Below are 26681 nucleotides of genomic sequence, written 5' to 3' on the forward strand. Positions count from 1 at the left end.
GGAGCACAGATTTTGTCCTGTTCACTGCCCCATCACCAGCGCTTAGAATACTGCCTTGCACATGGTAGAGAACTATAGTACAACCACATAAGTACTTGGCTGAAAAAAAGAGCCTTCTGATTGTCTTTCTTTCTAGCAAGAGCTTTCTTTGAGGGCTTATTTTCCATTGTCTGTACCTTAACCAGCCATCTCAAACATTCCCACGCTGAAGTTACCATATCAGACTTTCTTCTGAGCTCCCAAACAGCCATTAGCCTCTCAAAGGCACCTCAAATTCTACAGGTTCAAACTGAGTTCATTATTTTCCTCCATAGTTCTGTATTTCTTCTGCCATTTTCAGTTTCCCAAGTTAGGTTCTCAACTCCAAGTTGAGTTCTCTACCTTGGAGAACTCTTCCTCACCATTTCCTTCCCCCCTTCAGCTAATCTTGACCATGTTACCAATCTGTCCACTCCTCGCCCATCCTCAGCTCCACCATCCCAATTGAAACCTAATGTAACAGTATCTACTTATGTCAAAGGGTGATCTTTTTAAAATGGACACCTGATCTTGTCACGCTCTGCTTAAGAATTTTAAGTTTTTTCCTATTGCCCTTAGGATAAGTCGAATATATGAATGTAGTTAAGAAGGCCCTTCAGGACCCAGGCTATGCCTCTCCAGCCGCAAGTCTTCCCATTTCCTACCTCTGCCAACCTCATCATATGTTCTGGCCACACTGACCACTGGCAGTTTGTTTTGCCTCTTTTCCTCTGCATGTGCTATTTTGTTTTGAACACTCTTCTCCTCCACTTTTTCCCCCATCCTCATTCTTCCAGGAAAGAACTAAGCCTGAACATCACTCCCTCCAGAAAGCCCTTCCAGACAAATACAATTCTGGGTACCAGAGCACCTAGTACTTTCTTCATCAAAGCACCTGTCCCACTCTGTTGTAATTGGCTTTAAAGGAAGTAGGCACAGAGACAGAAGCTGTCATTCACATTGGTAGGCCTGGCATCTTTCATAGTTCACTAAAAAAAAAAACAACATTTTTTTGAATGAGTAAGTGAACCTCAAATGGGGAGGTCAGTAGTTGTAGCCTCCACAAGTATGTTATGTATCTTTTCTTTCTATATTCTCTCCTCACTCATTTTCCCCATGTGAAGCCTCCCATCTGTGTCATATCTTCTCAAGTCTGTTACCCTGGTTTTACACTGAGTAGATGCCCCTGATTAAATACCTGAACCATACCTGACTTCAAGGATCACGACCTGCCCCTAGAGCTCAGGGCCTCAGGCAGCCCTGTCATATACAAGCTGCATTGCTACTTTCCTTTTTTTTCTTTCAAGAGCAGAGGGACACTTGAACACAAGATAGGGAACAATAAACACAAATGAATGCTCTTTGGGATAGTTCAATGAATTTGGTATAAAAAAAAAAAGAAAACAAAACTACCACCTGATTTTCTGAAAATTCTTTTAATTCAGAGGTAAAGTAGAATATATTCAGGTTACCAGTTCAAACACTTTATCTGCATTGTTAAGGATTGATGTATACCTCATAGAAGATTTTTACAACCATGATATTTTATTATTGACATTAACTTATAGAGAAAAACTGCTTTTCCATTTTGAAATTCCATTTCTATAAATTTATCCAAAGGAACCCTTTGCAAATGAGCAAAAGTAAGTAATGTTGATTGCAACATCCAGGATATATTGTGAAGTGAAAAACAAAAACAAAAACAAAAATAGTTTATAAGGCTGAAATGTAGAGGGCAATCACATTTCAGTTTTAAAAAAATGTTCATTCATATTTAGTTGGGGGGGGGAGGCCAACATTTATTGAGCACTTACTATTGCCAGGTACTGTCTTAAGTGCTTAACATATATTAACTTACTTAATTCTCAAAATAGCCCTAAGAGATAGATACTATTATCCACATTTTATACATGAAGAAACAGGTACAAAGAGGTGAAGTTCTTGTCCAAGGTTGCTGGCAACTGGAAGAGTTAAAATTTATTCCCCAGCAGATCAGTTCCAATGAGTAGAATAATAAAGAGTAGATTGTTAATGTTGGTTGTATCTTACAAGTAAGGGGGTAGGGAAGTCCCCCATTTGAGGTTCACTTATTCAAAAAAAACCCAATGTTACCTTTTTGGCATAGTCAAAAGAAAGATAAAAAGAGGAAAAAGTAAAAACTACTATCCTGTTCAGTGTCCGGGGGTAGCATCAGGAGAGAAAGTGATTTCAGTCAAGACTAATATAGCATCTATCATAACATTCTCTTTTGTCAGACCTACTGGCTCATTTATTTCCTCCTCAGAACGTCTCCAGAGGAGTCCAGGGGACTTGTAAAAGTCTACAAGTTGCGATTTCTTCCAGTGTGAAGTTATACTGACTGTTGTACTATAAGTTTCAGAGAATAAAAAAAAGACAAAAAAATAACTCAGTAACTCATGGTTTTTCTATTGTTGGCTGGAGGCAAAGCCTTCATGGTTCCTATTTGATTCAGCTGGGGCCTCTGGCAGAGTGAAGGCAGCTACAAAGCACATGAACACTTCTTTAAGAGTCAAGGCTATGGACAGAACTGGCCACCGATACTCCCATCCCACTAAAAGGTCACTTGAAAGTGAGCCCAAGCCAGCTGCAAGGTATTGAATGATTTTGTGTTGCTAAGACAATGACCAAAGACAAGGTAAAGGCAAGCCAGGACCAGACCTCATTCTTCTGACTTTAAGGTATGCCTGACTCCTGGCCTCTCACATGTGGTCTCCCTAGTTGGACAATAATGTGACGAGTTTTCTTTTGAAAAAATGTTTCCCCTGGTAAAATATATGATTATAGAAAATAAAACTCAGTGATAACATCACCATTCAGAGATAACCAGTTTTGAGATTTTGATACACTTCCTTCTGTTTTTTTTTTTTTTAAGTTCATACATAGATATGACTAGATTTTAAAATTTGGACCATACTATACAGTTTTTCACATCTTTGTTTTCCACTTGACATTATATTGTAAACATTTTCTGACCAAAAATATTCTTTGAAAAATAAGTTTTAGTAGAAGAATAACTCCTACCCTCTCTAATTAACTATTCAGTTAAATAGTTATTTAACTACTTAACCTATGTAGCTAAAGGGCTCTAGCAGACTTAGAAGCAGAACAGGTCCAAATAAGGTTTCATTTCTGCCTCTTCCATATTAACCTCAGGAAAGACTGTGGGGCACCACCAGGGGTCAGTGCAGAGCCATCTAGTATGCCTTGCTGGAAGAAATTGGTTACACAAAAATTATTAACAAATCCTACCTATTAGATTAGAGGAATGTTCACATGAGTAGCCAAGTTCCCTTCCAGAGATGGCTTTCCTGGTGCAGATGTCTCATATCAGAAATTATCACATTCCTCCAAATTATAATTATATTCAAAGTTTACAAAACAGAGCTATTTTACAAACCAAGGTCTATCAATAGAAAATGTAGTATTAGACCTATTCTCACCTGCTTGGTATGAGACCATTTGTGCATAAAATACTTGGCCTCATTATTTTATAGGTTTGCTGTGAAAATCAAATAAATAACATATGAAAGAATCATCTTATAAATTACAAAGCAGCACTTCAACTTTAAGTTACACTATTTTAATGATGTGTTCAGCAGATATTTGGATGAGTTATCTCCTATACAAACAAAATTCCAGGTAGTATCATGATTATTAAATGAGCATAAGAGCATATGCTTTGGCATTTTCATGGTGTATTCATTGGTTTTCCTCCCCCTTGCCCTTGCTCTCCAACTGCTGAAGTCATGATGGAATTAGGAATCTTTTCCTAGAAGGAGGAAGTTATTATTTATAGCCAAATTGGTTTTTCTTCTTTTCCTCATTTACCTGAGGCTCCTTCAGAAAAATTACTGAGTTCAGAACTGGCTTAAAAAACTTGAGTAGGTGAATAATAGGGATCAAAAAGCTACTCCAGGCCTGACATGCTTGATGGGCTCCAGCACAGGTGATTGGCACTCATGGTCTCTCTAAACCCAAAAGTGACTCTGAAGAGCATAATGTGCAAAGGGTCCTATTCCCCAGCTGTCAGGCTCTGACTCAGTCCTTCACCCTTCCTTCTATTCTCATTTCCTCTCCAGTTCCCAGTGCCCCATCATTTAGCAGCAGGGATGAAAAGGAGCCAGGGTGGGTGTTCTGGGGATCAAGCAAGTTTCAAAACCAGCATGGCATAGCCTTTCCTGAGAGCGGTCCAATCTGCTCACAGGTCCACTCTGACCAATCTCAGAACACATGGAAGGCTGGGTGGGCAAAGCAGGGCCTGGGAGTCCCTTATTATTGGCACTTGGGTTTCCTACTGGGTTAGAACCTTAAGCTCTCTGGCAGAAGCAGGGCACAGAGGCCACCTGAAGAGAACAAGGATGCAGGCACAGCAGCTCACACTGCCCTAGGATAGCTCCAGCAGACGGAAGTCCTGCGTCTGACCTCTGAGGTCTTATGCCTTAGGGCAGGATCTAACTCAGGGCACCAAATAAATAGCCTGTACTCCTGGTAAGTACAGGTCTTGGTACACAGGTGTTTGACAAATACTATCTGCAGGATCAGTGACAGGTTTAGGCCATTAAACCAGCATTAGAGCACAAAGCAGTACCCAAAGAGAGCTACGTTTCTTTGGTCAATTAAAAAAAAAAAAAGTTCTGGAGTAGTGGAACTAAACCCATAGATGTCAAAGGAAGTCAAGAGGGTTCCAACAGCTGGACAAAAACCCAGGAAAACAGAAGACCCACACAATAGCAGTGCAGCAACCCACATCAATCACCTTATTTATTTATTTTTTTTCAATCACCTTATTTAAGAGTAGTTTCCGAGGTGCCTGGGTGGCTCAGTTGATTATCTGGCTCTTGATTTCGGCTCAGGTCATTTGTGGGACTGAGCCCTGTGTCAGGCTCCATGCTGAGCGTGCAGCCTGCTTGAGATTCTCTCTCTCTCTGCCCCTCTACCTTGCTCAGGCATTCTCCCTCTCTCTCTTAAAAAAAAAAAGAAAGTAGTTTATAGTACATGGGTCCTCAGGGCACCTATCCTTCCCTGAGATCAGAGTCTGATTAGCTGGCTGTTTCCACCCTGCATCCAGGAGGGTTATGAGACATCAGCAGAACTGACAAAGAGGCCCCACAGAGATGTAGTGATTCCCTTGGCCTCAAAGGGCTGCAGGTCTTGGTTTTGTGTCTCCTAAGCTGCTAGGTCTCCAATCTGCTTCAGTCTCAGAGTACGCTGCAAAAGCCTGTGCTCCAGAAAGGGCTGCCAGTTGCCTAGGAAGGACCTCATGGGCACATACAGCCTGGTTACTCAATGTTGTCATAGACCTGGATCACATCCTCGTGGTTGCCAAGAGCCTGGATGAGAAGGGCAGCCTGCTCCAGGTCAGGGTCAGCGAGCCGCACCTTTGTGTTGGGGATGAATTCTAGCGAACAGGACACAGAACACAAGCCCAGCGAGTCCAGCTTCTTCCTCACTTGATGCAGTGAAGAGGCATCACAAATAAACTAGGGACAAAGGAAAGTCAGGTGAGGAGTCAGGAGGTAACAGGGTAAGGCCAGTCAGAACTCTGCAAAACCTGAATGCAATTACTATTATGAATCACCAGATTTAAGTTCTTTACGAGCAGAGATATAGTTTTCAGAGTTCTGAATCCTTCTCAAAGTCCTCAGTAAGCCCTTTCCAGTATTCACTTAATAAATGTTTGTGCAATGTGTGAACTCTTTATGTCACCTGTACCCCAGGGCACCAAAGAAGAAACCGAGAGAGGCATGCCTTAACGCATCTATTAGGACCCTCTCAGAAGTCCACCAAACACTAAGTCTTCATACTCACTTTAAAAATGTTCTTTTCCTCTTCGTCTTCAGTTTCCTTGACATCTTCAGCTCCTGCTTCAATTGCCATCTCCAGGGCACGCTCTAGGTTCACAGCTTTCTTTTCTCGGTCCTCCACTCCAACCACGATCACCCCCTTTTTGTCAAAGGAGTGGCGAGCTCCATCAGCCATCATTCCCCTAAAAGGAAAGGAAATGCGCCAGACCGAATGCCTTTAGACTCAGCCTCCACATAGCACTGCATTCTAATACTCTTATTTCCCACCCAGCCTTCAGAGTATAGACATACATACTTCTGAAGGAGAAGATGTAGCTACGACCTGGCAAGGGAATAATCCAAACATATCTCCATCCCCTACTTTCTGCCCTGATTGGAGTTTAGTGGATGCAAAAACTTTGCTCATCTTTTAAGATTCCAGTCTTGGTGGTACATTTTAAGACCTGGACATTATATGGCTACACATAAGGAAAATAGGTCAAAGAGCCCCTTCTACATTTAATGAACAAGTCTTCTGGATCCTGCCTAGTACAGAACGAAACAAGGGAGAAGAAATGATCCCACCTGGATTCTGCTAAGGATGAAGTGTGCTTAAAACTTGAAACACCGCCAAGAACAACAGTATTTTCCTTGCAAAGAATTGGAACTTTAAGGCTTCATAGCCTTCCACTTTCCCTAGACATATACCTACCCGTTCTTGTTCAGGATATGTCTGATGTCTGAATGGCACTTGGAGCCACTGTTGGATAATGCCTCAATGAGCAGGGAAGAGCCACCAGGGCCTCGGCCCTCATACAGCAAATAAACATCCTTGGTTTTCTGCAATAAACAACATGAGCACATTTTCCTGTTTCCCAGTTCCCTCCTGCATCCCAGCCCAGAACACAGATAACAACTCCATGGGAGGGGCTCTCTGGAGTAGAGCTTAGACTCTCAAGTCTTTATTGTTGTCCCCCACCTCTGAGAGGTGGCCCTTGGGACCAACTTTTGAGGTAACTGAAAGTATAACCCCTTACTGGGAAGGGAGTCTGTTTCTCTGGTCCCTGAACAATCAGTCAGCCATCTCCCAGTTTCATTTCCTCCCTGTCCCAGCTGAATCTCACATCTAACACACACCCCACCCCCCCAACTCCCACCAAGACTCCTCCTCCTATGCCCACCCCGCATGAAACCCATCAGTGAAGTCTCCCCTGGGGTGCTGAGTACTGCTTCAGGAAATAGCACACCTGGGCCCTATCATAAGAACCACTGAAAATAGCAGGGCCACAAAATTCAAACAATTCATCAGAAGTCTAATGACCAATCAATCTCATCTGGACCTTCCATGCCACCTCCATTTATCCTTTGCCTGCACATTCAACTTTCACGACTCTCTCCAAGCACCCTGCCCTGCTGCCTTTCCAGGAATTCCCAAATGACAATTTCTTCCTTCCACAGCCCACATGAGGGCAGTGTTTATAAATGGTTAAAGAACAGGCTCTAGAGTCTGTCTGGTTTCAAGTCTGTCATTTTCTGTGTGACTTGGTCACCTAATCTTTCTGTTTCCCGGTTTCCACTTAAGGTTGTTTTGCGGATTCAGTGAGATAACGCATACAAAGTTCCTATCAAAGTGTTTGGCCAAGAGTAAGCACTCAATAATTATTGGCTATTAAGATGATTATCATTCCTCAAATCCTTCCTACTTGTCCCAGAGGAAGAGGTGTCCTCTCACCTGGGCTCAAAGACAATTCACATAACTGGGCTCTACATCCTTGCCCCTCCCACCATCACTATTGCCCCTGTCTCTCTTTCTACTGGCTCTTCTCCTTTAGGGCATAAATATCTGAAAAACAAACCTTTTCTCAACCTAATATTCCCCACACTGTGTCTCTTCTTTCTCTCTCATCTCCTCACATACTTGGCTAAGCAGTCCTAGGTCCCTAGGCCATATGCTTCTGTACATTGTCTATTCATCCTGTTCCTGATTATGCTCCCACAACCAATGTACCAGAAGGCTCTGTATTGAGGGTATCGACCACAATGCTACTCTTCTCTCTGATAATTTGAGTGTTTAGTGGCCTTCCAGACATGGGCCCTGGAGGGGCTGTGATCAATAAGAAAATGTCAAAGTGAGGACACACCCCCATTTTCAGTGATGCCTCAATCGTTGACTTGGGCATGTGCTTGCTGCGACACACCTCTAAGATGTTGGCCAGACTGCTGTTGAGTTCAGGGTTGGGGCCTCCTTCTGAGATAGAGAGAAAAGAGTGAGTGAAAACACTGCATTACAGCCAGGGGGAAAGAAGGGATTTTTGCCACTTTACCCACCTCCAGCCAGAAGAGCAGCAGGTCGCCACTTAGCTCTCAGTTCATTTAGAACATTAATTCAGCGTTTGAATACAGAAAGGTATTTTGGAAAAGAAGGTTCTTTTTTTTTTTTTTTTTAAACATTTTATTTATTTTTGAGACAGTGAGATACAGAGCATGAACAGGGGAGGGTCAGAGAGAGGGAGACACAGAATCTGAAACAGGCTCCAGGCTCCGAGCTGTCAGCACAGAGCCCGACGCGGGGCTCGAACTCACGGACCGAGAGATCATGACCTGAGCCGAAGTCGGCCGCTTAACCAACTGAGCCACCCAGGCGCCCCTTGGAAAAGAAGGTTCTAATTCACTCTTTAAGGGCGGATATCTTCCTGCTAGGTTTCAGTGAACACCACTTTGAACCGGGTAAGAAATGAAAATGGTACCAACATTTCCTGGACTTGTTAATACCTCTTGCTCTGACACCACTATTTTGTAATTATTGAAACATTCACATGACAGCATGTAATCACGCTGTCTCTAAGAGTAGGGACTATATCTCATTATCTTGTATTACCAGTGCATATAACAAACATTCAGTACTGTTATCTAACTCAGTATCAAGATTTTAGAAGAAAAGGAAGCAAAGAGAAATATCAGGCATGAGTTCTAGGGGTAAACTTATATTTACTGAGTGCCTATTATGCACCAGAAATGACCTCAAGGTAGGCACTATCCCTGTTTTAGATTAGAAAACTGAAACTCGGGGAACCTGGGTGGCTCAGTTGGTTGAGTGTCCGACTCCAGCTCAGGTCATGATCTCATCATTTATGAGTTCGAGCCCTACGTCAGGCTCTGTGCTGACAGCTCAGAGCCTGGAGCCTGCTTCAGATTCCGTGTCTCCCTCTCTCTGTCCCTCCTCTGCTTGCTCTCTCTCTCTCTCTCCCTCAAAAATAAACATTTAAGGGGCGCCTGGGTGGCGCAGTCGGTTAAGCGTCCGACTTCAGCCAGGTCACGATCTCGCGGTCCGTGAGTTCGAGCCCCGCGTCAGGCTCTGGGCTGATGGCTCGGAGCCTGGAGCCTGTTTCCGATTCTGTGTCTCCCTCTCTCTCTGCCCCTCCCCCGTTCATGCTCTGTCTCTCTCTGTCTCAAAAATAAATAAAAAACGTTGAAAAAAAAAATTTAAAAAAAAAAATAAAAAAAAAAAATAAACATTTAAAAAAAGAAAGAAAGAAAACTGAAACTCATCAAGGTTAAGCCATTTGCTCAAAGTCATACAGTTAGTAAGTGACAGAAACCAAGTCTTCTTGACTCCGAAGTCCATGATTTTTACAGGACTTGTTCTCCACTCCTACAGGTATCTGACACTAAATACAAAAACAAACAAACAAAAAAAGCCTTTCTACAGTGGCTACACAGTTGGAAAAAACCATGGTTGCAAACTTACCTTCGAAGAAAATGTGTCTTAGGAAACCCTAACAAAGCAAACTGAGTCTGGGCAACTAACAGCTTTACTCAATGCCCCTGCCACACAACCTATGTGCTACCAGAGGGGACTAGAGGGTTTGATTTGTCTCTACTGAAAAGACACACGAGTGACCTTACCCTTAGGGTCTGTTTCTAAGAAGTACCCAGCTACACTCTAGAATGAAGTCACTTTCACCATTATCATCCTAAGAGCAACTCTGTGACAAGCAGGCATACGCTCAGCATCTGGAAAGGTGAGTGGAGACCTACAGTGTAGGGAGGTGTTTTGAACGTTTATAAAGTGGGCAACGGTGAGTATTTGGAAAAGAAAAGAATATGAAGGACCAAGGATCGGGGTTGGCTCTGGTTTAGCTCTGAGAGGCAAGCGAGGCTTTGGGCGCGGAGAGAACAGCAGCGGACGACCGTCAGGTTCTTACCTTTAACCGCCAGGCGGATGCTCAAACAGAGTTTGGAGAAGATGCGACTCCTTTCGGCGTCCTTGGGACCCTTGATATGCCGGACTTTGGACCACTTGTTGTGCCCTGCGGGGACCGCCGCGCTGAGGTGCAGCGTCCTGCCCGGAGCGGGGTTGCAGCCCGTGGGCTCAGGCTGGGAGGCCGCGAGGGTGGACGGAAGAGCCGCCCGGACACCGGGGCCTTGCGCCCACAAGCACCGGGCAGGAACTCTGCTTAGGCTGACAGCGGCCCAAGACGCCATCGGCTCCGACCCTGGGCCAAGGTCAGCAAGAGCAGCCAAAGAGCAGCGACCACGGTCAGCCCGTGGTGTCCGCCAGAGAAACAAGCAGGTCCCGAGCCTGCGGCTACCTCCGACCTTCACCCAAGTGCTCAGGCCAGGCCGGGGAAGCAGTGACACGAAGCACCCTGCACCATCCCCGCGGAAGCCGGGAGTGGGTGCCCTCCATAAAGTAACACACTTCCTTTCCCCGGTCCGTTCCGGAAACATGCCCCCATCGCCCGCAAAATCCGTTCCGCCTCGCGGTACTCGCTTGTTTGTCGTACCTGTGCAGAGCTGGGGCGAAGCGGGGCGACCTTTTTTTTTTTTTTTAAAGGTGTAACTAATAGTTCACTTAGGAATTTATTATTGTTATTATCCAAGCTTCTTTGCGATGGGCTCGGCACTCTCCTCGTACTTTGCCGTATTAGAAACATCAGATTACTCCTAGTACTTCTCCCAGTTCTTTGTTCAACACAAACCTGTCTTTGCTGGTCTTTGTCCCACTTGACTTCACCTGGCTAACTTTTGTTTTCCTTCAAGATTCAGCTCAGGCATCATTTTCCACCAAATGGAAACATCTCCAGATTCTCCAGTCGGGTTCAGATGCCCTACTTTGTGCTCACATAACTCTTCATACACGTCTGTACCTTAGCACATAACTTTTTAATATAAACATGTTTATGGCTCTGCCACAGTATGAAATTCTTTGAGGGCAGGTTGGTACCCTTGTGTCTGGCACAGTTCTTCGGGTTTTTTGTTTTGTTTTAAACAGCTTTATTGACATGATTTACATGTCATACAAGTCACCAATTTAAAGTGTATAATGGCTTTTAGTATATGTATTCACAGATTTGTGTTGCCATCATAACAATCAATTTTACATTTTAGTCACCCCAGAAAGAATCCTTTTACCCATTAGTCATTGCCCATTTCCCCCCAATTCCCTCAGTCCTAGGAAACCACCAATTTACTTCTGCCTCTATGGGTTTGCCTATTCTGAACATCTCATGTGAACAGAATCATACAATATGTGGTCCTCTGTGACTGCCTTCTTTCACTTAGCATACAGTGTTTTTAGGGTTCATCCATGTAGCATGTGTCAGTATCTCATTCCTTTTAATTGCCAAAAAATATTCCATTGTATGGATATACCAATTTTATTTACCCATTCATCAGTTGATGGACATTTGGGTTGTTTCCACCTTTTGACTATTATGAATAATATTGTCATGAACATTCATGTTCAAGTTTTTGTACAGACATGTTTTTGTTTCTCTTGGGTATATAACAAGGAGTGGAACTGGTGGGTTGTATAGTAACTCCATTTAACCTTTTGAGGAACTGCCACAGTTTTCCAAAAACAGTTGCATTATTTTACATTCCCACCAGCAAGGTATGATGTTTCCACTTTTCTGTACATCCTTGCCAACACTTACCTCTTTTTGACTATAGCTGTTGACATCCTAGTGGGTATGAAGTGATTTCTTTTTCTTTTTCTTTTTTTTAATGTTTATTCATTTTGAGACAGAGAGACATAGCATGAGGGGGGGGGAAGGGCTGAGAGAGAGGGAGACAACAGTATCTGAAGCAGGCTCCAGGCTCTGAGCTGTCAGCACAGAGCCTGATGTGGGGCTCGAACTCACGAGCTGTGAGATCATGACCTGAGCTGAAGTAGCATGCTTAACCCACTGAGCCACCCAGGTGCCCCATGAAGTGGTTTCTCATTGTGGTTTTGATTTGTATTTCCCTAATGACGAATGATGTCAAACATCTTTTCATGTGCTTATGAAAGTACTATTCATAGATAGTATTACTTTTTGTAATTTAAAAATATAGTTTAATATAAATGTTACTTTGAATAGCAAAAAGCAAATTAAGAGAATTTATAATTGCAAATAAGCCTAAAGGCCAAAGTGAAGTTTGAGGTTGCCCTTGTCCAATCAGCCTAAGTCTACCAAGGCAAATCTGTAGTTCAACAAAGTCAGACTATAGACTCATTGCAACAAGGAAAACTGTGCACCATAGGGATGGTGGGGTGTCTCACCAAACAAAGGAAAAGATAATTATAATATAGTATATGTACTAGTATACATATAGTATGGACAAAGGTGGAGGTTAGGCGAAATTTTAATGAAATAGAATTTGATAGGCTCAAAGGAACACAGAGCTGTATGAAAAGTGGGTGAACATCAGTTCTGGACTGCAAAGCAGACAGAGTTTAGTTTCTGTGGAAACTACAAAGCTAAGTGGGGAATGCTATATTCAAAAACCCCTGCTCTGAGGTTCTATACCTGGCTGGAAATCAAGGCTGCTTCTCTGCCAGTGATTTGGATTCTCCAAGCAAGACTGTAGGTCTTCACTCTCACAGATATCATTTCAAACAGCAAACTTTCTGACAGTCTATGATTTTAGAGAACAAAGTTTTTCAGTGAATTAAAAAAAAAAAGTAGTCACTGTTATGACACAGATATGCTTGGGAGAAATATTGTTTCTTGTTAACTTTGCAGCTGCTTTTATCTGTGTCTCTATCTGTGATGAACAGCAGGGCGGAGTTTTACTTTCTCAGTCTGAGCTAATACTTAACTGGTCTCAAGATAAATTCACAGATGACTGAACCATTCTAGAGCCTGGTGTTCAGGATCATTGAAGTCATGGTATGACAGAGATATAACTATTTATCTGCCACTTTTATTTCCTCTTCCAAGGCACACAGGAAGATGATCCTTCTTGACCTTCCTTGGAATCATGTGACTAAATCTGGCAGATACGGGCAGAAGTGAGTAAGCCACTTCCAGACCCTATCTTGAAAAACGTATCTCTCCCTCCCACATGTTCTGGATGATCTAGCTGACCAACCTCCAAAGAACTTCATGTAAGCAAAAAGTAAAATTTTGTCGTGTTCAGTCCGAGGCTTGGGGGTTTGTTCCTGCAGCTTAGCCCAGGCTATCAAGATGAATAATGCCAGTATTGCCTCTCCCAGTTCTCCCCTTAAAAAACAAAGAGCAGGAATCTCATATTTCCCATAAAATACATGTTGTCAGACCATACAGCACAATTCTAACAGAGCCAGAAGGTGCTTATTTTGCCACACAGTTTAAACTCTTAGAGTTGCACACTTCTTTCCCAGACTCACTGCCATCCCCGGATCAACGCTTCCAACACAATGGCAACTACTTGCCAAATACTGCCTCATGGCATCAATCACAATTTGCCCTTCTTCTCTTCCCTTGAAATGGTTAAACATGAGCACAGAATGAAAATGAAAATAAACGGAGGGAGCGTTTGTCTAGGACCCGGAGCATTTGAATAGCAGTGGGGATAGGCACTCCTCCCTCCTACCAAATTGGGGCGTAGGCTGAGCAAACTGGCCTGGTCGCGGAAACCCTAGTTAGCCATCAGAACCTGGTGTCCAAACCCCGAGGGTCTGGGAGTTATCATTTGTCATCTTTCACAGCCAATAGTTCACTGAATCTTATTACCCCATCTCTTAAGTCTCTTCAGTTATGCCCTGTCTTCTCCTTCCTGCTGTTCCTGCTTTAGTTCAGGCTTTTACTTTTTCTCATCTTGATTATTATAATAGGTGAACTGACTCCATTTCACCTCCTACTCAGGCATTTTTTTCATGGCCTCCTAAAGTGCAATTCTGAGCATGACTTCCCTCTATGTAAATTTTCCAAAGTCTCATATAGGAGTTAAGGCCTGAACTTTCTGCAAAGCACAAAAGATTCTGCTTCATCTGGCTCCTGCTTACCTCTCTAGCCTCATTTCCTGCCATTCCCCATACAAAACTCCGTATCAACTTCTATTTCTCTGAATATGGCCATATTATTTCTTGCCTCTAGAGTTGTATGTGGATATTCTCTCTGCCTTAAATATCTTTCCCTATTCCCGGAGAACTCCTACTCAGCCTTCAAAACCCAGTTCAAACATCCTTCATCTTGTGAAGTTTTCCCTGACCTCCTCTGGCTCCTACTCAGATCACCCAGGTGATCACGTCCTCCTCAGGAGGCAGCCTGTAAGCCTAAACATACCCATTATTGCGTAACACTGCCAGTAACTGTTTATGTGGATGTCTCCTCTGGGAGACTGCAAGTAATTTGAGGGCCATGGCCCCTGGCATAGGGTAGATGCTCTGTGTTTGGTTAAAGGTGATGAGTCAGGCTGTCAGATAGTGTGATGGGCTGGGGCAGACTCTAATCCCTCAGCCAGAGTCTCTGGAATGTGCCCACAGTGGCAGAATGGGAAGAACTGAATTCATTACAAGAAGAAATTCAGTCTATACATGTTCAAGTTTTATTACAAAGTATGATGGGCAGAAAATACGGTACTTCTTATACAGGAGGCTGAAACAGAATGAAAGGGTGAAAATTAGGTTTAATATACTCAGGAAGCAAGAAATAAAGTCATAGATGCAACACTCCACTTTCAGGTGCCTTTGAAGTAGCCTTCAATGGAGATTTACCATTGTGGTTTCACAGCACAGTGTTAACATTTATTACAAGCCCTGTGTACAATCAATCCTGTGATAATAATATTTTAAAAAGAAAAATGGTGATAGTACAGTTCTGCAAGGGGGCAGCTTCCTCTCCACCTGACCATGGGATGTCACAAAACCTAGAGTATAGAGGAAAAGCTTAAATATATAATAAGAAATTAAGTTCAGACATACTAGGCTAAAGGGGGCAGAAACTGATTGGCTAGAGCTTAACATTTCAGAGAATAAGAAATCTCCATTTTCTACATAGAGGTTTGTACAATCATGCTACAAGTTCACACTCGGGGCGGGGGGGTGGGGGTGGGGGGAGTCACTGACAGGGTCATAATATACACAGAAACCCAAGCAAGTGATTCATTCTCAACTCAAGCAAGTCAAAGCTTTAGGTCACCAAGTTTTGTCACACACTGTATTACCACAGCCAACCCCAGGTGAGAACATTTCTCTTAAACAGCAGACACCACAAGTCCATATTCACTGGGTTGTCCTCAAGGTGGGTCCTTGTGAGTTTTCCAGCTGTTACACAGACTGCCAACATCTTTCTTCTTGAGTTCATCCTTTCACTAGCTTAGCTGTTTCTGGTTTGATACACCAGTCTAAGCCTCTCTGGGAAGGCACCTGCATGTTTCCATACTTAAAAAAAATAATATCCACAAAGTAGCCTGAGAGGACCGGACCCATAACTGTGTAGCCACACCTTTGACTTTGAGTGCCAGCGGCAATGACAATGGTGGGAGAAAAGGGTGCAGGTGGGAGAGGTGGGCAAGGCTCTGCAACATGAGACGCTCTGGACAGCTGGCCCAGCCAGTACAGAGAGCCTTGTCCAGGGTTCACAGTGACTACTCAGCTTAGCTCTCCTCCCTGGGAAATCACAACCTAAGTGCCAGGCATGACCCTCCTTCCTCATCCTGGAGTGCAGAGAGTAAAGGGAAGTGTCTGCTTTGAGAGAGGCGTCTACTTGAATGGTCTCCCTTACTCCAAGCCAGGAGGCAAAGGAGCTGCCATATTCTCAAACTGGGGAAGGTGGCAGGACTACAGGGAGCTGCCCCTCCCATGTGTGGTAAACCCTGCAGCTCCCACTGTTCTTACAGCCTCAGAATTCGAGGCCCAGGCTGCAGCAGGGAGAAAGTTCCATGGTGGCAAGGCCAGAGGAAGAGAAAAGAAAAAGGAGGGGGAGAAAAGTAGGCATGACTGGTTATAACCTCTGCTTCCTCTGCTCTGTACAAATCTACAACCAAGAAAAGCCATGGTTTGGAATGGTCACGGGACTCCCAACACCTACAGATTTCTGCCACCAGACATCACCTATGGCTGCACTACTGCAGGAAGAGGCTCCTGTCCCCAGTTACCCAGGTCATACCCGATGAATGGCCCAGAAAGGCTGACACAAGCCGAGGGCACAGTCTCATTCCATGGCCACCTCAGACCTTTCCTGCCCTTTAATATTTTCTCCCTAGATCTAAAGAAACACTTACCATTGACTTTCTCCCCAATCCTAAATCTCCTCTGAAAATTTCAGCCAAAACTATCATCAAAACCTCGTAGGAGTCTCAATTTTTTCTGTTTCTTTCCAAATCTTAACCAGTTCTTTGAGAGTTGATCCTCGTTCTGTTAAGAAATTCTCACCCAGTTATCAAGTATCTCCCCTCTTCAAGTCCTCAACTTGCTGTCTCATTCCTCCCTGGAAGGAGAGAGTTCCAACCCTTCTGGGTGTAAACGCTCAAGTCCTTGAAGGACTTGTACCCATTCACCAACTCTCTGATGTGGTACCTTAGGCCGAATTTATTCAGCACCTCTCCCACCCCTCAGACAAAGAAACCAGAAGCAGCCTCGGCTCAGGGTGCAGGAGCACATCAAAGGGCCACCACCAGGAGAGCAGAGCCCAGACACGCCACTGCTGCCTGGCCTTCCCAGGGAAGTCCTGGCCGCTGCTCCTCTCACACCAGAGGACAACAGATGCAGAGCCTCCCACCCATTCCCTCTGGGTGTCAATTTGAAAATCTAAACAAATTAAATAGACACTCACTTTTGAGACCACAACAGATCTCCATTTCCTGGAGCATGCCTGACTAAGAGGCTTTCTAAATCTTGAGACTACAGAAATCCCCCCCTCAGCCATGGGGCCATCTGGCCTCTGGTAAAAACAGAGGGCAAAGAGAGCTGATCAAAATACCAGCATCTCAGCAACTGTGACTGTGTGTGTGTGTTTGCTCAGGGAGACTGGGGAGTCTCACCTGGGCCCCAGGTGGGATGTCAGGAGGAGGACTGCATTGCAGGGCCTAGGGAGGGGTGAGTGGGCAGGGAGTCCACAGGGCAAGGGAAAACCACCACCAAAAGTTGTTGGTTTCCAAAGTAAATAACAAAATTATGCAAACATATTCTAATTACTATTGGCTAATATCTTTCCCTTGTTTTTGAGTTCCGGTCGACAAATCCTCTCCCCATTCAGACCACATTTAAGTGCAGATCAGGAATCTTAACTTAGAACTCAGTGCCCCAGCAGGCCCAGCCCCTCCTATCACCTCTGACCTCCACTTCAGGCCCTTTTCCATGGTAAGGACATGATGGCCTCCTAAAGCAAGCAACCATCAACTCAGACTTGCTACCCTTAAGAAGGACCCTGGAACCAGCAAATACAATTGCAAACAGAGGAGGGTTCTGACCAAGAACTGCTCGCTTCACGCTGCCAAATGACACAGAGCAAATCTGGTAGCAACTGCAGAAAAGTCAACCTCAAATGGATGGCAAGCTAACGAGCCCCAAATCCAGAATAATAAAGTGAAAAAGGAGGGGAAATACACTAAGAAAAGAGCCCCCTTTTTTGAACGAGCCCCCGTGTAGTAAAGCGAAGAGCCGTGATACAAATTAGGGATACAAATACATCTGCTCTGGAAAAGAAGGCTCGACCAAAAGAGTTTAAGGGCCCAGGAGAACAAAACTGTTTTGTTTCTCAAGCGCAGGTGAGAGCCCAAGCAGACAAAACCACCAGCCTTGAGGTCTGCGACTCTCCTACTGAACAGATGCGCAACTTAGAGGGGCTCAAAAACCTGTGGCAGAACACAACAGACCGAAGTCCCCTCGGGCTCTGAGCATGTCCCAAACTCCACCTGCCCAAAGACTCATCTTCCACTGGAATCACACACAAGCCCCCTCCATGGAACTCACCCACATAACGGAAACAGACACTGCGGCCTGCAAGTCCAATACTGCTCAGAACCTGAATGGGGTGGGAAGGTAACAGGTATGCACAAACTGGCTGGCCTGCAGCTATCTATTCACTTGACGGCCAGGGATTATCACAGCCTATTAGGCTGTGCTCCTTCCAGGGGCTGACGGTCTCCCACACTGGACAGGAGACCTCGTTCAGGATCAGATGCACTGATGATGTGCCTCTCAAGCAGGACTCTCTCACCCCACGGCGCTCCAAGAGTGGCCAACCACCAGTCACAGCAAACTAACCAAACAGAGATCATAAAGACCAGCTTACAGATTGTGCCTGTCTATCATTCAAGCCATGAAAGAAAATGGTCTGAGACTCACATCTGGAGAGAAGAACAGACTAGGAAACTGTGTGCTGGAAATGCACTCTAAGCTCAGCTTTCCTGAAACCATTCCCTTCAAGTCAGGCATGCCGTCTCTCTCAGCTCTAACACGTTCCCAGTAGGTCCCACCGGGGCTGGACAGAGGTACTTGAGGAAGTAACAGAAGGCTTCCAGTGTCTGTTTTGGAGCCCAGAATGCCCTTGCGAAGAGGCAGGCTGAGACAAGGTGAGAGAGCTGGCCGACTTCAGAGCACCGGGGTGGTTTGGGACTCCTGGTCAGGTATGCTGCGCTCAGTGATTCAAGAAGGCAAACTGCTCATGGGGTCAAGGGCCCAGTGCCAGATCCAGGCACTGAGGGGAGAGAGGAAGTGCTAAGAGGGTGGACTAGGAAACAAAGGCAGAAACCAGGAAGAGTAAAATTCTTTTCATAAAAAAATTAGCCTGATAGGTAAAAAATATACAAAGTTGAAATTTGTTAAAGACATTGATAATAAGAAGAAAAAACTCCAAATTGGTATTGTTCCCACTTAAGTGCTAACATGACATGGACACAGATTGCTGCCTTAGGCAGCAGACAGAGAAGAGACATCTGGGACAGATGAATACAAACACAGCCAGTGCCTGTAATGCTCATTAACACAACAGCTGACAAACAAATACATAGAAAAGTTTAATGGAGGAACCAAAGGAGAAGAGGAAAGGAGAGAACATCTTAAAACTCAGCCCTGGGCTGAGGAGGCGCCGACAGCACTGAGTCTGGCACAGACAGCGCTGGGATGACTGGCCAGGAACTCCTAGAGCAGCTTCTGGTAACAGTGGTGCAAAGCAATGAAAGACATACTGGCCACCAGAAACACGTCGCTTCTTACTTTGGGGACGGGGCAGAGGCAGGAAACACACAAGCCCCTGCCACGTGGGCAAGGCGCCGCCAGTGCTACACTCTGAGTATCTCCAGGCAGTTGTTGTAGCAGATGGCAATCCAGTCAGGCTGAGTCGATGCCCACTGCACGTTGTTGATCTCTCCTTCGGCTGTGTAGGCCAGGATAGGGTCCTCGATGGCCCGGGGCATTTGCTGGATGTCCCAGATGAGAGCCTGGTGATCATCCGCTAGTGACAGAGAAAGCCAGCAAGCAAGGTCACAAGTCAGGAGGGTAATGATCCCAGCACCTGGGGTAGGTGGAGGTATCACAGTTCACGAAGCATTTGCTCACCAAGACCCCAGCAAGGGAGGTTTTATTTTAAGCCCCCTTTTTATAGATGAAGAAACTGAGATTCAGAAATGTTAAGGAACTTGCCCCAAACCACGGAGCTATGCAGCCAGGGAATGGCAAAGCCAGGACTCGGAGCAAGGCCTCTGATGTGTCCCAGGGCCCCATTCGCTGCAGCAGAGCTGAGATGGTAGAATGGGACTTAAAGGGCACCTGTCACCTGGGGCAACATCAAGAAAGGATGATGGGATAAAAAATGATCCCCAAACACGTCATTTTCAGCCACTCAAAGGATTTCAGCGATTAAAGGTACCTCTCTAATGATTCGACTTAATGGGATTTTACCCCGTTTTATGGACTTTTATAGTTCGATGAGGTGTTGTTATCAGACGAGATAAAGTGCTGAGTGGACACATGTTATTAAAAACAATTTTCCCTAGAAAAGTGCCCTGGGAAATACCAGAAAGAAGGTAACAACCTTAACAAAAATAAATAAGCACATGAAAAATGACTGGAAGAAAATATATACAAATGAAAACATCGGTATTATGAGGATGGCAAAGTAATGAATTAGGTTTACTTTTTTCTATTTGATAAGTGATCTGTAATGTGGTTATTTACTTTTATAATCAAAATAATAAGTTCTTAATTTCAGAGACGAAAAATAAAGAGGCAATGACCTTCAATACCATGGTGTCCCCTGATCCCACCAGCCCATCCTGATGTGAAAACCTGTCTCTGATACACAGTAGATCTGAATAAACTAAGCCCTAACAGGCCAGGCTCATGTGGGCAACACTAGCCTTCTACCAAGGCCGGACAACCTGGGCCCTTCCCAGGGACAACCTCTGTCAGGAACCCTGGGGGTTTATTTGCAACATTCAGGACCTCTAAAGGACTAAGTTCCTTTTCCTCGGTGCCGCTCTCAACCAAGCACATTCTTCAGCCACAGCTCCTTCACCTGAAGGGACTCAAAACAGGTGCAACATACATAGTAGCGAGCCAGACAAAGGCAGCTGCCAGGAGCAGAAGATGGGTTTCTACTGGGGGGCACTGGTACTGTTCTCCACAAACAATGGACAACATCTTTCTTTTCTCCTTGTCTCACCCTTCCCTACCCACACCCCTGGGGGAAAAAGAAGGCAACAATGAAGGAGTCAGACCGCAACCCGAGGTGCACAGGCCACAGGCCCCCAACTGCTCCTCAATGACATACAGGCATGAGCAGAGGGCCAAAAACAGGACAAGTTTCATGCCTTCCAAATTAATACTAAAATAGCAGAAAACCACCAAACGACATTGCTCCTTTGGCTCCATAATGAACCAGAAAATGAGGATGCTACTGATTAGCGAGGAGAGGGAAAAGTATGTTAGAGGGAAACCTGAGGCACTGAAAATGAAAAAGATAAGGAGCAGAACACAACGGGGCGAGCGGAATCCTGTCTTTATAAAATAAAGGGACAGACATTCATACCAGGGGATGTGTGTATGCATGCACCCACATAAAAAGGTCTCAAAGAGACACGTTGTTGTTAGAGGTCACCTCTACAGAGAATGGGACTGAGGCAGAAATAGGGCAGGAAGGAGAAAAGATAACTTTCACCTTCCTATTTCATATACCTCGGTATTGTTTTAATTTTTAATAACAGACTCATATTATTTCCAGAATAAAAGCACACTCACAACCAGCATATTTTTAAGGGGTACAGTTTTTGGTCTGGCAAATGGTGAGATGGGGACTACAAGTCACACACTACTGATCAGGCCATGTAGTGCCTTCAACACACCCAGAGCCCACTGCAAGTTCGTTCTGTGTCCCCAGGGAGTATCAGTGTGAGGCACAGCCTACAACTGATACATGATGTGAACGGTATACAGAAGAAGCTCCACTATCACGGAGATACAAGGTCATCTGGAAATCTGGAATGCTTCCATTTCACAAGTGGAGGGAAGCTCCAAATTGAGTTCCTTTGTTAAAGTTCTCAAACCATCCTTAGAAAATAGTTAAGGATTACACTTCTACGGAGACAAGAAGAAGCTCTCCTGACCTCTCCCTCCCCATTGCTCCTCCCCACCCCCTGCCACCATGATTACCTGCAGTGCAGATGTGGCAGGATGAATGCGGGGCCCAAGCAATGCCATTGACACATGCTCGGTGGTTGTTTAACCTGGCAACAGGTGTGCAGGGAACTCGGACATCCAGAATCACTACCTGCAGAAATAACAAGTAAAAGGCCCCGGAACTTCAGGGTGTAACAGGAAAATAAGACACTACACAAGAAAAAAAAAAAATTTGAAAGCATAACTTGTCCATTTGTGGATTAAAGACCATTACAGACAAGAGGGTCTTGGTCCCAAAAGCAGCGATAGGATTGAGAAAGGAAGAAAAAGACCCAGGTAGTTTATAGTCTGTATCTCAAACAACATAGGGCCTTTGAACTAAAGGTGAGAAGCAGGAGAGGTAACATGAATTTGGATAATCCACCAAGTCCTATTAGATACCTGTGCTAAGAATTCTGTGCATGTTCAGCTGACAGAATGAGAGCCCTCTTCCCACAACCCCCAAAGCAGAAAGTGAAATGTAAGAAGTCTGAGGGACTGGCTTCACCAAAAGTTCATCACTGTATCATCTCCACCCACACTTCACTGCTTTTATCAAGCAACAGGCCACAGAGAGTTGCCATTGCCATGTGTGTTTGCTAAAGCTGGAAGAATCTGTCCAGACTCGAGAAGGGGATAACCGCCTGTTTCTCTGCTCAGCACCATAAGCACATATGATTTGGTTTACTTTTTAGACACTGCTTTTCTTGGCTCCAACTCCAGTGCTCCAAACAGTAAAAGTTCTTAACATGCGGTCCTTGTTCTAGATCAGGCTTTCTCAATCTTACCACTCTTGACATTTGGGGTAAGATCATTCGTTACTGGGGGCTCTTGTGTGCATTGCAGGATGCACAAGACAAGAAGAAGCTCTCCTGACCTCTCCCTCCCCATTGCTCCTCCCCACCCCCTGCCACCATGATTACCTGCAGTGCAGATGTGGCAGGATGAATGCGGGGCCCAAGCAATGCCATTGACACATGCTCGGTGGTTGTTTAACCTGGCAACAGGTGTGCAGGGAACTCGGACATCCAGAATCACTGGATTCCAGTAGCCCTGGCATCTGCCTACTAGATACTGGTAGCACCGTCCCCTGCCCCCAAGTTGGGACAACCCACAATGTCTCCAGACATTTCCAAAAATCCACTGGAGAGAAAACTGCCACGAGCTGAGAGCCACTCTTCTAGATATACTAAGCAGTCCCACCGTTAGGTGGCCAGGCCTATGTCAGCCTGAAGCAGGGCACTCACCTCCATTCCATCCATGGCCATGGTGGCCAGGTAATTCGGGTCCTGCTTGTTCCAGCAGAGCCGAAGTAGTGGGTGATGCTGTGGGTCTTCATAAATGATGGTGCTGTGTTCTAGATGGCGGAGGTCAAACATCCTCACGGAGCCATCAGCGCCCACAGAGGCAAACATGTCCCTGCCACCCCCAGCCCGACTAAATGCAATATCATAGACCTGTTGGTGAATAAGAAGTTTCAGTCAGATTCAGATCCGTCACCTTCTTTTCCGGTAGCAGGGAATTCCGCTATCCCTAGCTCACCTAACCACCCCCCCCACTTCAAGACACAGGAGGAGGTAAGTAAAGCCAAACAGTATCTGTGAATACTGGCAGCTGAGAGCTCTAACATCAGTGATGTTCCAAAGAATGAAGATCATTCTGCTACACAAATTGGCCGGCTTCTTCCTGCATTCCTGCCCTTCCAAGTCTTTTTCCTCCCACCCTGGTGATAAAGCAAAGACCACATACCCTGCTGAGCAGCAGGGCACAAGTCTGAGCAAGTATTCTGTATGCTGCAAGCCAGTAGCTGTCTTCTGCCACACTATAAAATTGAAACATTTATTTCCTGGGCTTTGGTGGCTTTTGTCTGTGCGTGATCAGAGACAGATCCATGACCACCACATTAAGGCCATCAATTTGAGAGGTGGAAGCAGCCGTCCAGTGGCCACTTAATAGCTGCCAGGCTGGTTCTGCTGTGAAACCTGGACCTGAGACTCATTTTCAAGAAACAAGTAATAGCAGTTTTGAATCATGGGAGACTCAGGTGTTCCTATATTCACAAAGAGGTTTAGTGTCACTCACTTATCCTAGGACATGCTCGGCTTCTTCTCCTAGTTGGTCTGTGTTGAGAAGTGAATCAATTTAGGTTTTGAATAATTATTTTCTGCATTTATTACTTGCTGCAAACATTGCACACCTCTAATATCTATGAAGTATCAGAGGCAGAGAGCAACAGAGAGCTTCAGAGAAAGAAAGGGATGAGAAGAGACAGACAAAGCCAGAGCCAGAGCAGAGAGAGGAAAAAACTGAAAAACAAATGCCAAGGATCTTCTGGGGTCAAGGATAGTAACAGTTGACTTCTGGGAGACATAAGTGGCATCTCCACTACTGTCACTCCAGCAAGGGACAGTGCCAAAGGAGCATCTATTTCTCTTCAACCTCATAAACTCCTTTTTCTCTGGCTGACGATGAAGAAATTGAGCTTCTCTTTCTACAGTAGGAATTAGGAGTGGTTCAAATGCAAACCGGGCCGGTCATCACAATGAGGCCTGGCAGGTCTGGGCTCTGTCTAGCACTGTCCGGCTACATTAGGGCAAGGGCTGTTTACAGGATGCGTACCCCACGGGCTGGCTCCAGGTAACTCCTGGGGACAGGGACACCACAGCTGCATCGCTGCAGGCAATGTGGCCGAACGTGTAAAGCTCTCCCAGCTCTGAGTGACTGCTCTTTCAGCCGTGCTCCACTGCGAATTTCGTCATAAAACAAGGGAAGGTGAAAGTTCCTGCTACCCTCCTCCACATTCTGCGGCAGGCAGCAACTAGAGCCTCCTCACAAGTCTCCACTTTGACAGAGAGAGGCAGAGTGAGAAAAGCAAAGGCCTAGGAGGTGTCACTGCTTCTCTGAGAGCCAGGGTGCTGACCCAGGGTCAGTTTGCTGTTAAGACCCATTCCTGGTCCTTGCTCCTGGTAGGGAGAAGCTAAGGTATTCTCATTCCCTCTCTCTGTTCCTCAAGTGTCTCTGGCAGTGGCTGTATCCTCTCCATGGTTTTAGCTTCTGCCAGGGAGACACAGACCCTGGTTCCCGGCTCCTCTAGTCGACAGACAGTAGCAGCTCCCCACTGCTCCCATTCTCCCCATTACCTCACTGCTGCCAGTGTGGCTTTCCAGCTTCACCAGGGTCTCTGTGGGCAATGCCCTAGGTTAAAGCCCGAGTTTAAATATGTAGGGTAGTTCTAGTTGTCTGGGTTGGATCCTGACAGAGAAGAGCAGGCTATGTTGTCACGTAACTAAAATATAGCAAACTGTTCCACTTGATGCCAAGAGGGCTTCCAGAAGTTCCTTACTGGTCCTCTCTGTAGGACAAATCGTTCCTTTGCCCTTTGGCTTAGCAGCAACCAAGTCCGGCAGTCTTGTAACAGATCTTACCCTTAGGGGTACAGAAAGCCAAAGACCAACCCCTTGCTAAGAGTGATAGCCTGGTCACCATCTTCCCATTCTGAGGACAACCTCAAGTGTCTGACCTGAGGTCAAGGCTTTTTTTCTTTTCTTTTCTTTTTTTTTTTTTTTTAAATCTGTACTAATACTCCTTGCTGTGCAGGGTAAGGGAGAAAAGAAAAGGAAACACTACCCACAGGAAATCAGAGTACAAGGAGCATGCAGCAGCTTGCTTCCTCCATAGAGGAAAAGATTTATGACCCATTTCCAAAAGCACTCCTCAGAAAAATGCTTTGATCCAAACACAATCACAAAAGCTCCCCCCAGCTTTCCGAATAAACATTAGGAGAAACATCACCATGAAAATAAGCCATATTCCATTCCAAACCGTATTAAAATTATTAAGGAACATACTAGAATTTCATAAGCCAAGTTGAGAGAAAAAATGATTTAGGTTTGTCTGCCAAGAAATTTTCCCTCTACCTGGTTTTCCCCCACTTCCTTCCAAAAATTAATATATTTCAAAATAAGTGTTATTTCTGAATATCTATAAGAGAGTTCTTGTCTATAAGAGAGTTCATTATTACAGAACAGCAATCTCTGGCACAAAAAACTACACATGGTAGATTAAGTTGTTTATATCAGTCCAAAAAACCCCACACAAACATTAGTTTACAAGGGTCGCTCACTGCTATTTTTGAAACATTACCATTTTTAATTTCAACAGGAAGACATTGGCATTCTATTATGATTTTCCACATACTATGTAGAATAGTAAGAGAACGGTCTGACCTTGAACTGAAGGCAGCTCACAAGAGAGCGGGTGAGGAAAGCAGAAGAGGAATGGGATCATTACCTCCTTGTCATGCGCGATCAGCTGGGTCTTCACGTGACCAGACACAAGATTCACTCGGCCCAACACCTGCCCTGTCTCCAGCCCCCAGATGGTACAAGTCGTATCAATGCTGGAGGTACCTAGAAACAGCCAGTGCAAGTCAACGGCTGACAAGAGTGAGGCCTCCCTCCTTGCACCTACTCCTCTGTTTAGCCCAGGAGAGGACATGCCATGGATACTTGCTAGCATGAGAAGGGTGCCAGCAGAGCCAACAAGAATCAAGTATTTAATCCTTATCCCAGGACCTTAGACTCTGCTGACTAGATATACACACATGGGAAGCTCGCTCCACATGAAGAATTCATGACCCGTTCCATATTTTGCCTCTTTCTGTCTTGGCCCCATCTAGGATACATGCATGTACCTCAGGCTTAGTGTTATATCTGAGGAAATGTATCTTTGCTTCTTCAAACTGGAATATGCACTCCCTTGTTCCCTTACCTAACAGATAAGGATCCACCTCATTCCAGTCAAAGGAGGTCAGAGGAGCACAGAAATCGGAGTTCTTGTTATTGTTTAGCAAACATTCCAGCCGGGTTTCTGTTTCACCAACCTGAAGGAACAATAATTTTTAAAAATCAGCTAGTCTTATCTTCACAGAAAACCTTTAAAAGCTCTGTTTAGACAATACCTTACTAAACAGAAGACACAGGGGAAGAACATACAGAGTAATAAATTCCAGA

The 26681-nt window shown here is 44.9% G+C and overlaps 2 protein-coding genes across 4 annotated transcripts in view; both read right to left on the minus strand.

Moving 5' to 3' along the window:
* Positions 1–1435: 1435 nt before the first annotated feature.
* Positions 1436–10604, minus strand: LOC131498160 (translational activator of cytochrome c oxidase 1). Of its 2 annotated transcripts, none has more exons than XM_058705099.1 (5): positions 10028–10604; positions 8021–8070; positions 6535–6662; positions 5848–6025; positions 1436–5519 (listed from the first exon to the last, which is right to left on the minus strand). In XM_058705099.1, the coding sequence occupies exons 1-5, from the start codon at positions 10551–10553 to the stop codon at positions 5319–5321; spliced, it is 1083 nt and encodes a 360-aa protein (XP_058561082.1). In that variant the 5' UTR covers positions 10554–10604; the 3' UTR covers positions 1436–5318. The 2 variants fall into 2 exon arrangements, with proteins under 2 accessions (XP_058561082.1, XP_058561081.1); XM_058705098.1 differs by having other exon boundaries at positions 7964–8070; positions 10028–10583.
* Positions 10605–14595: 3991 nt separating this feature from the next.
* Positions 14596–26681, minus strand: part of DCAF7 (DDB1 and CUL4 associated factor 7) — a 31008-nt gene continuing 18922 nt past the window's right edge. Inside the window, exons 3-8 of one of the 2 annotated variants that reach the window (XR_009255314.1) lie at positions 26440–26551; positions 25960–26078; positions 22917–23126; positions 21664–21781; positions 19231–19468; positions 14596–14668 (exon numbers count right to left, since the gene is read on the minus strand). Coding sequence is in view for 1 of the 2 variants with exons in the window: in XM_058705100.1 (XP_058561083.1) it covers positions 19296–19468; positions 21664–21781; positions 22917–23126; positions 25960–26078; positions 26440–26551 (732 nt within the window). In the remaining variant the exon portion in view is untranslated. Of the gene's footprint in view, positions 19469–21663; positions 21782–22916; positions 23127–25959; positions 26079–26439; positions 26552–26681 lie in introns of both variants that reach the window. The other variant, XM_058705100.1, reaches the window with a different exon arrangement.

This window comes from Neofelis nebulosa, chromosome 16, assembly GCF_028018385.1.
Source record: "Neofelis nebulosa isolate mNeoNeb1 chromosome 16, mNeoNeb1.pri, whole genome shotgun sequence".
NCBI classification, from domain to species: domain Eukaryota; kingdom Metazoa; phylum Chordata; class Mammalia; order Carnivora; family Felidae; genus Neofelis; species Neofelis nebulosa.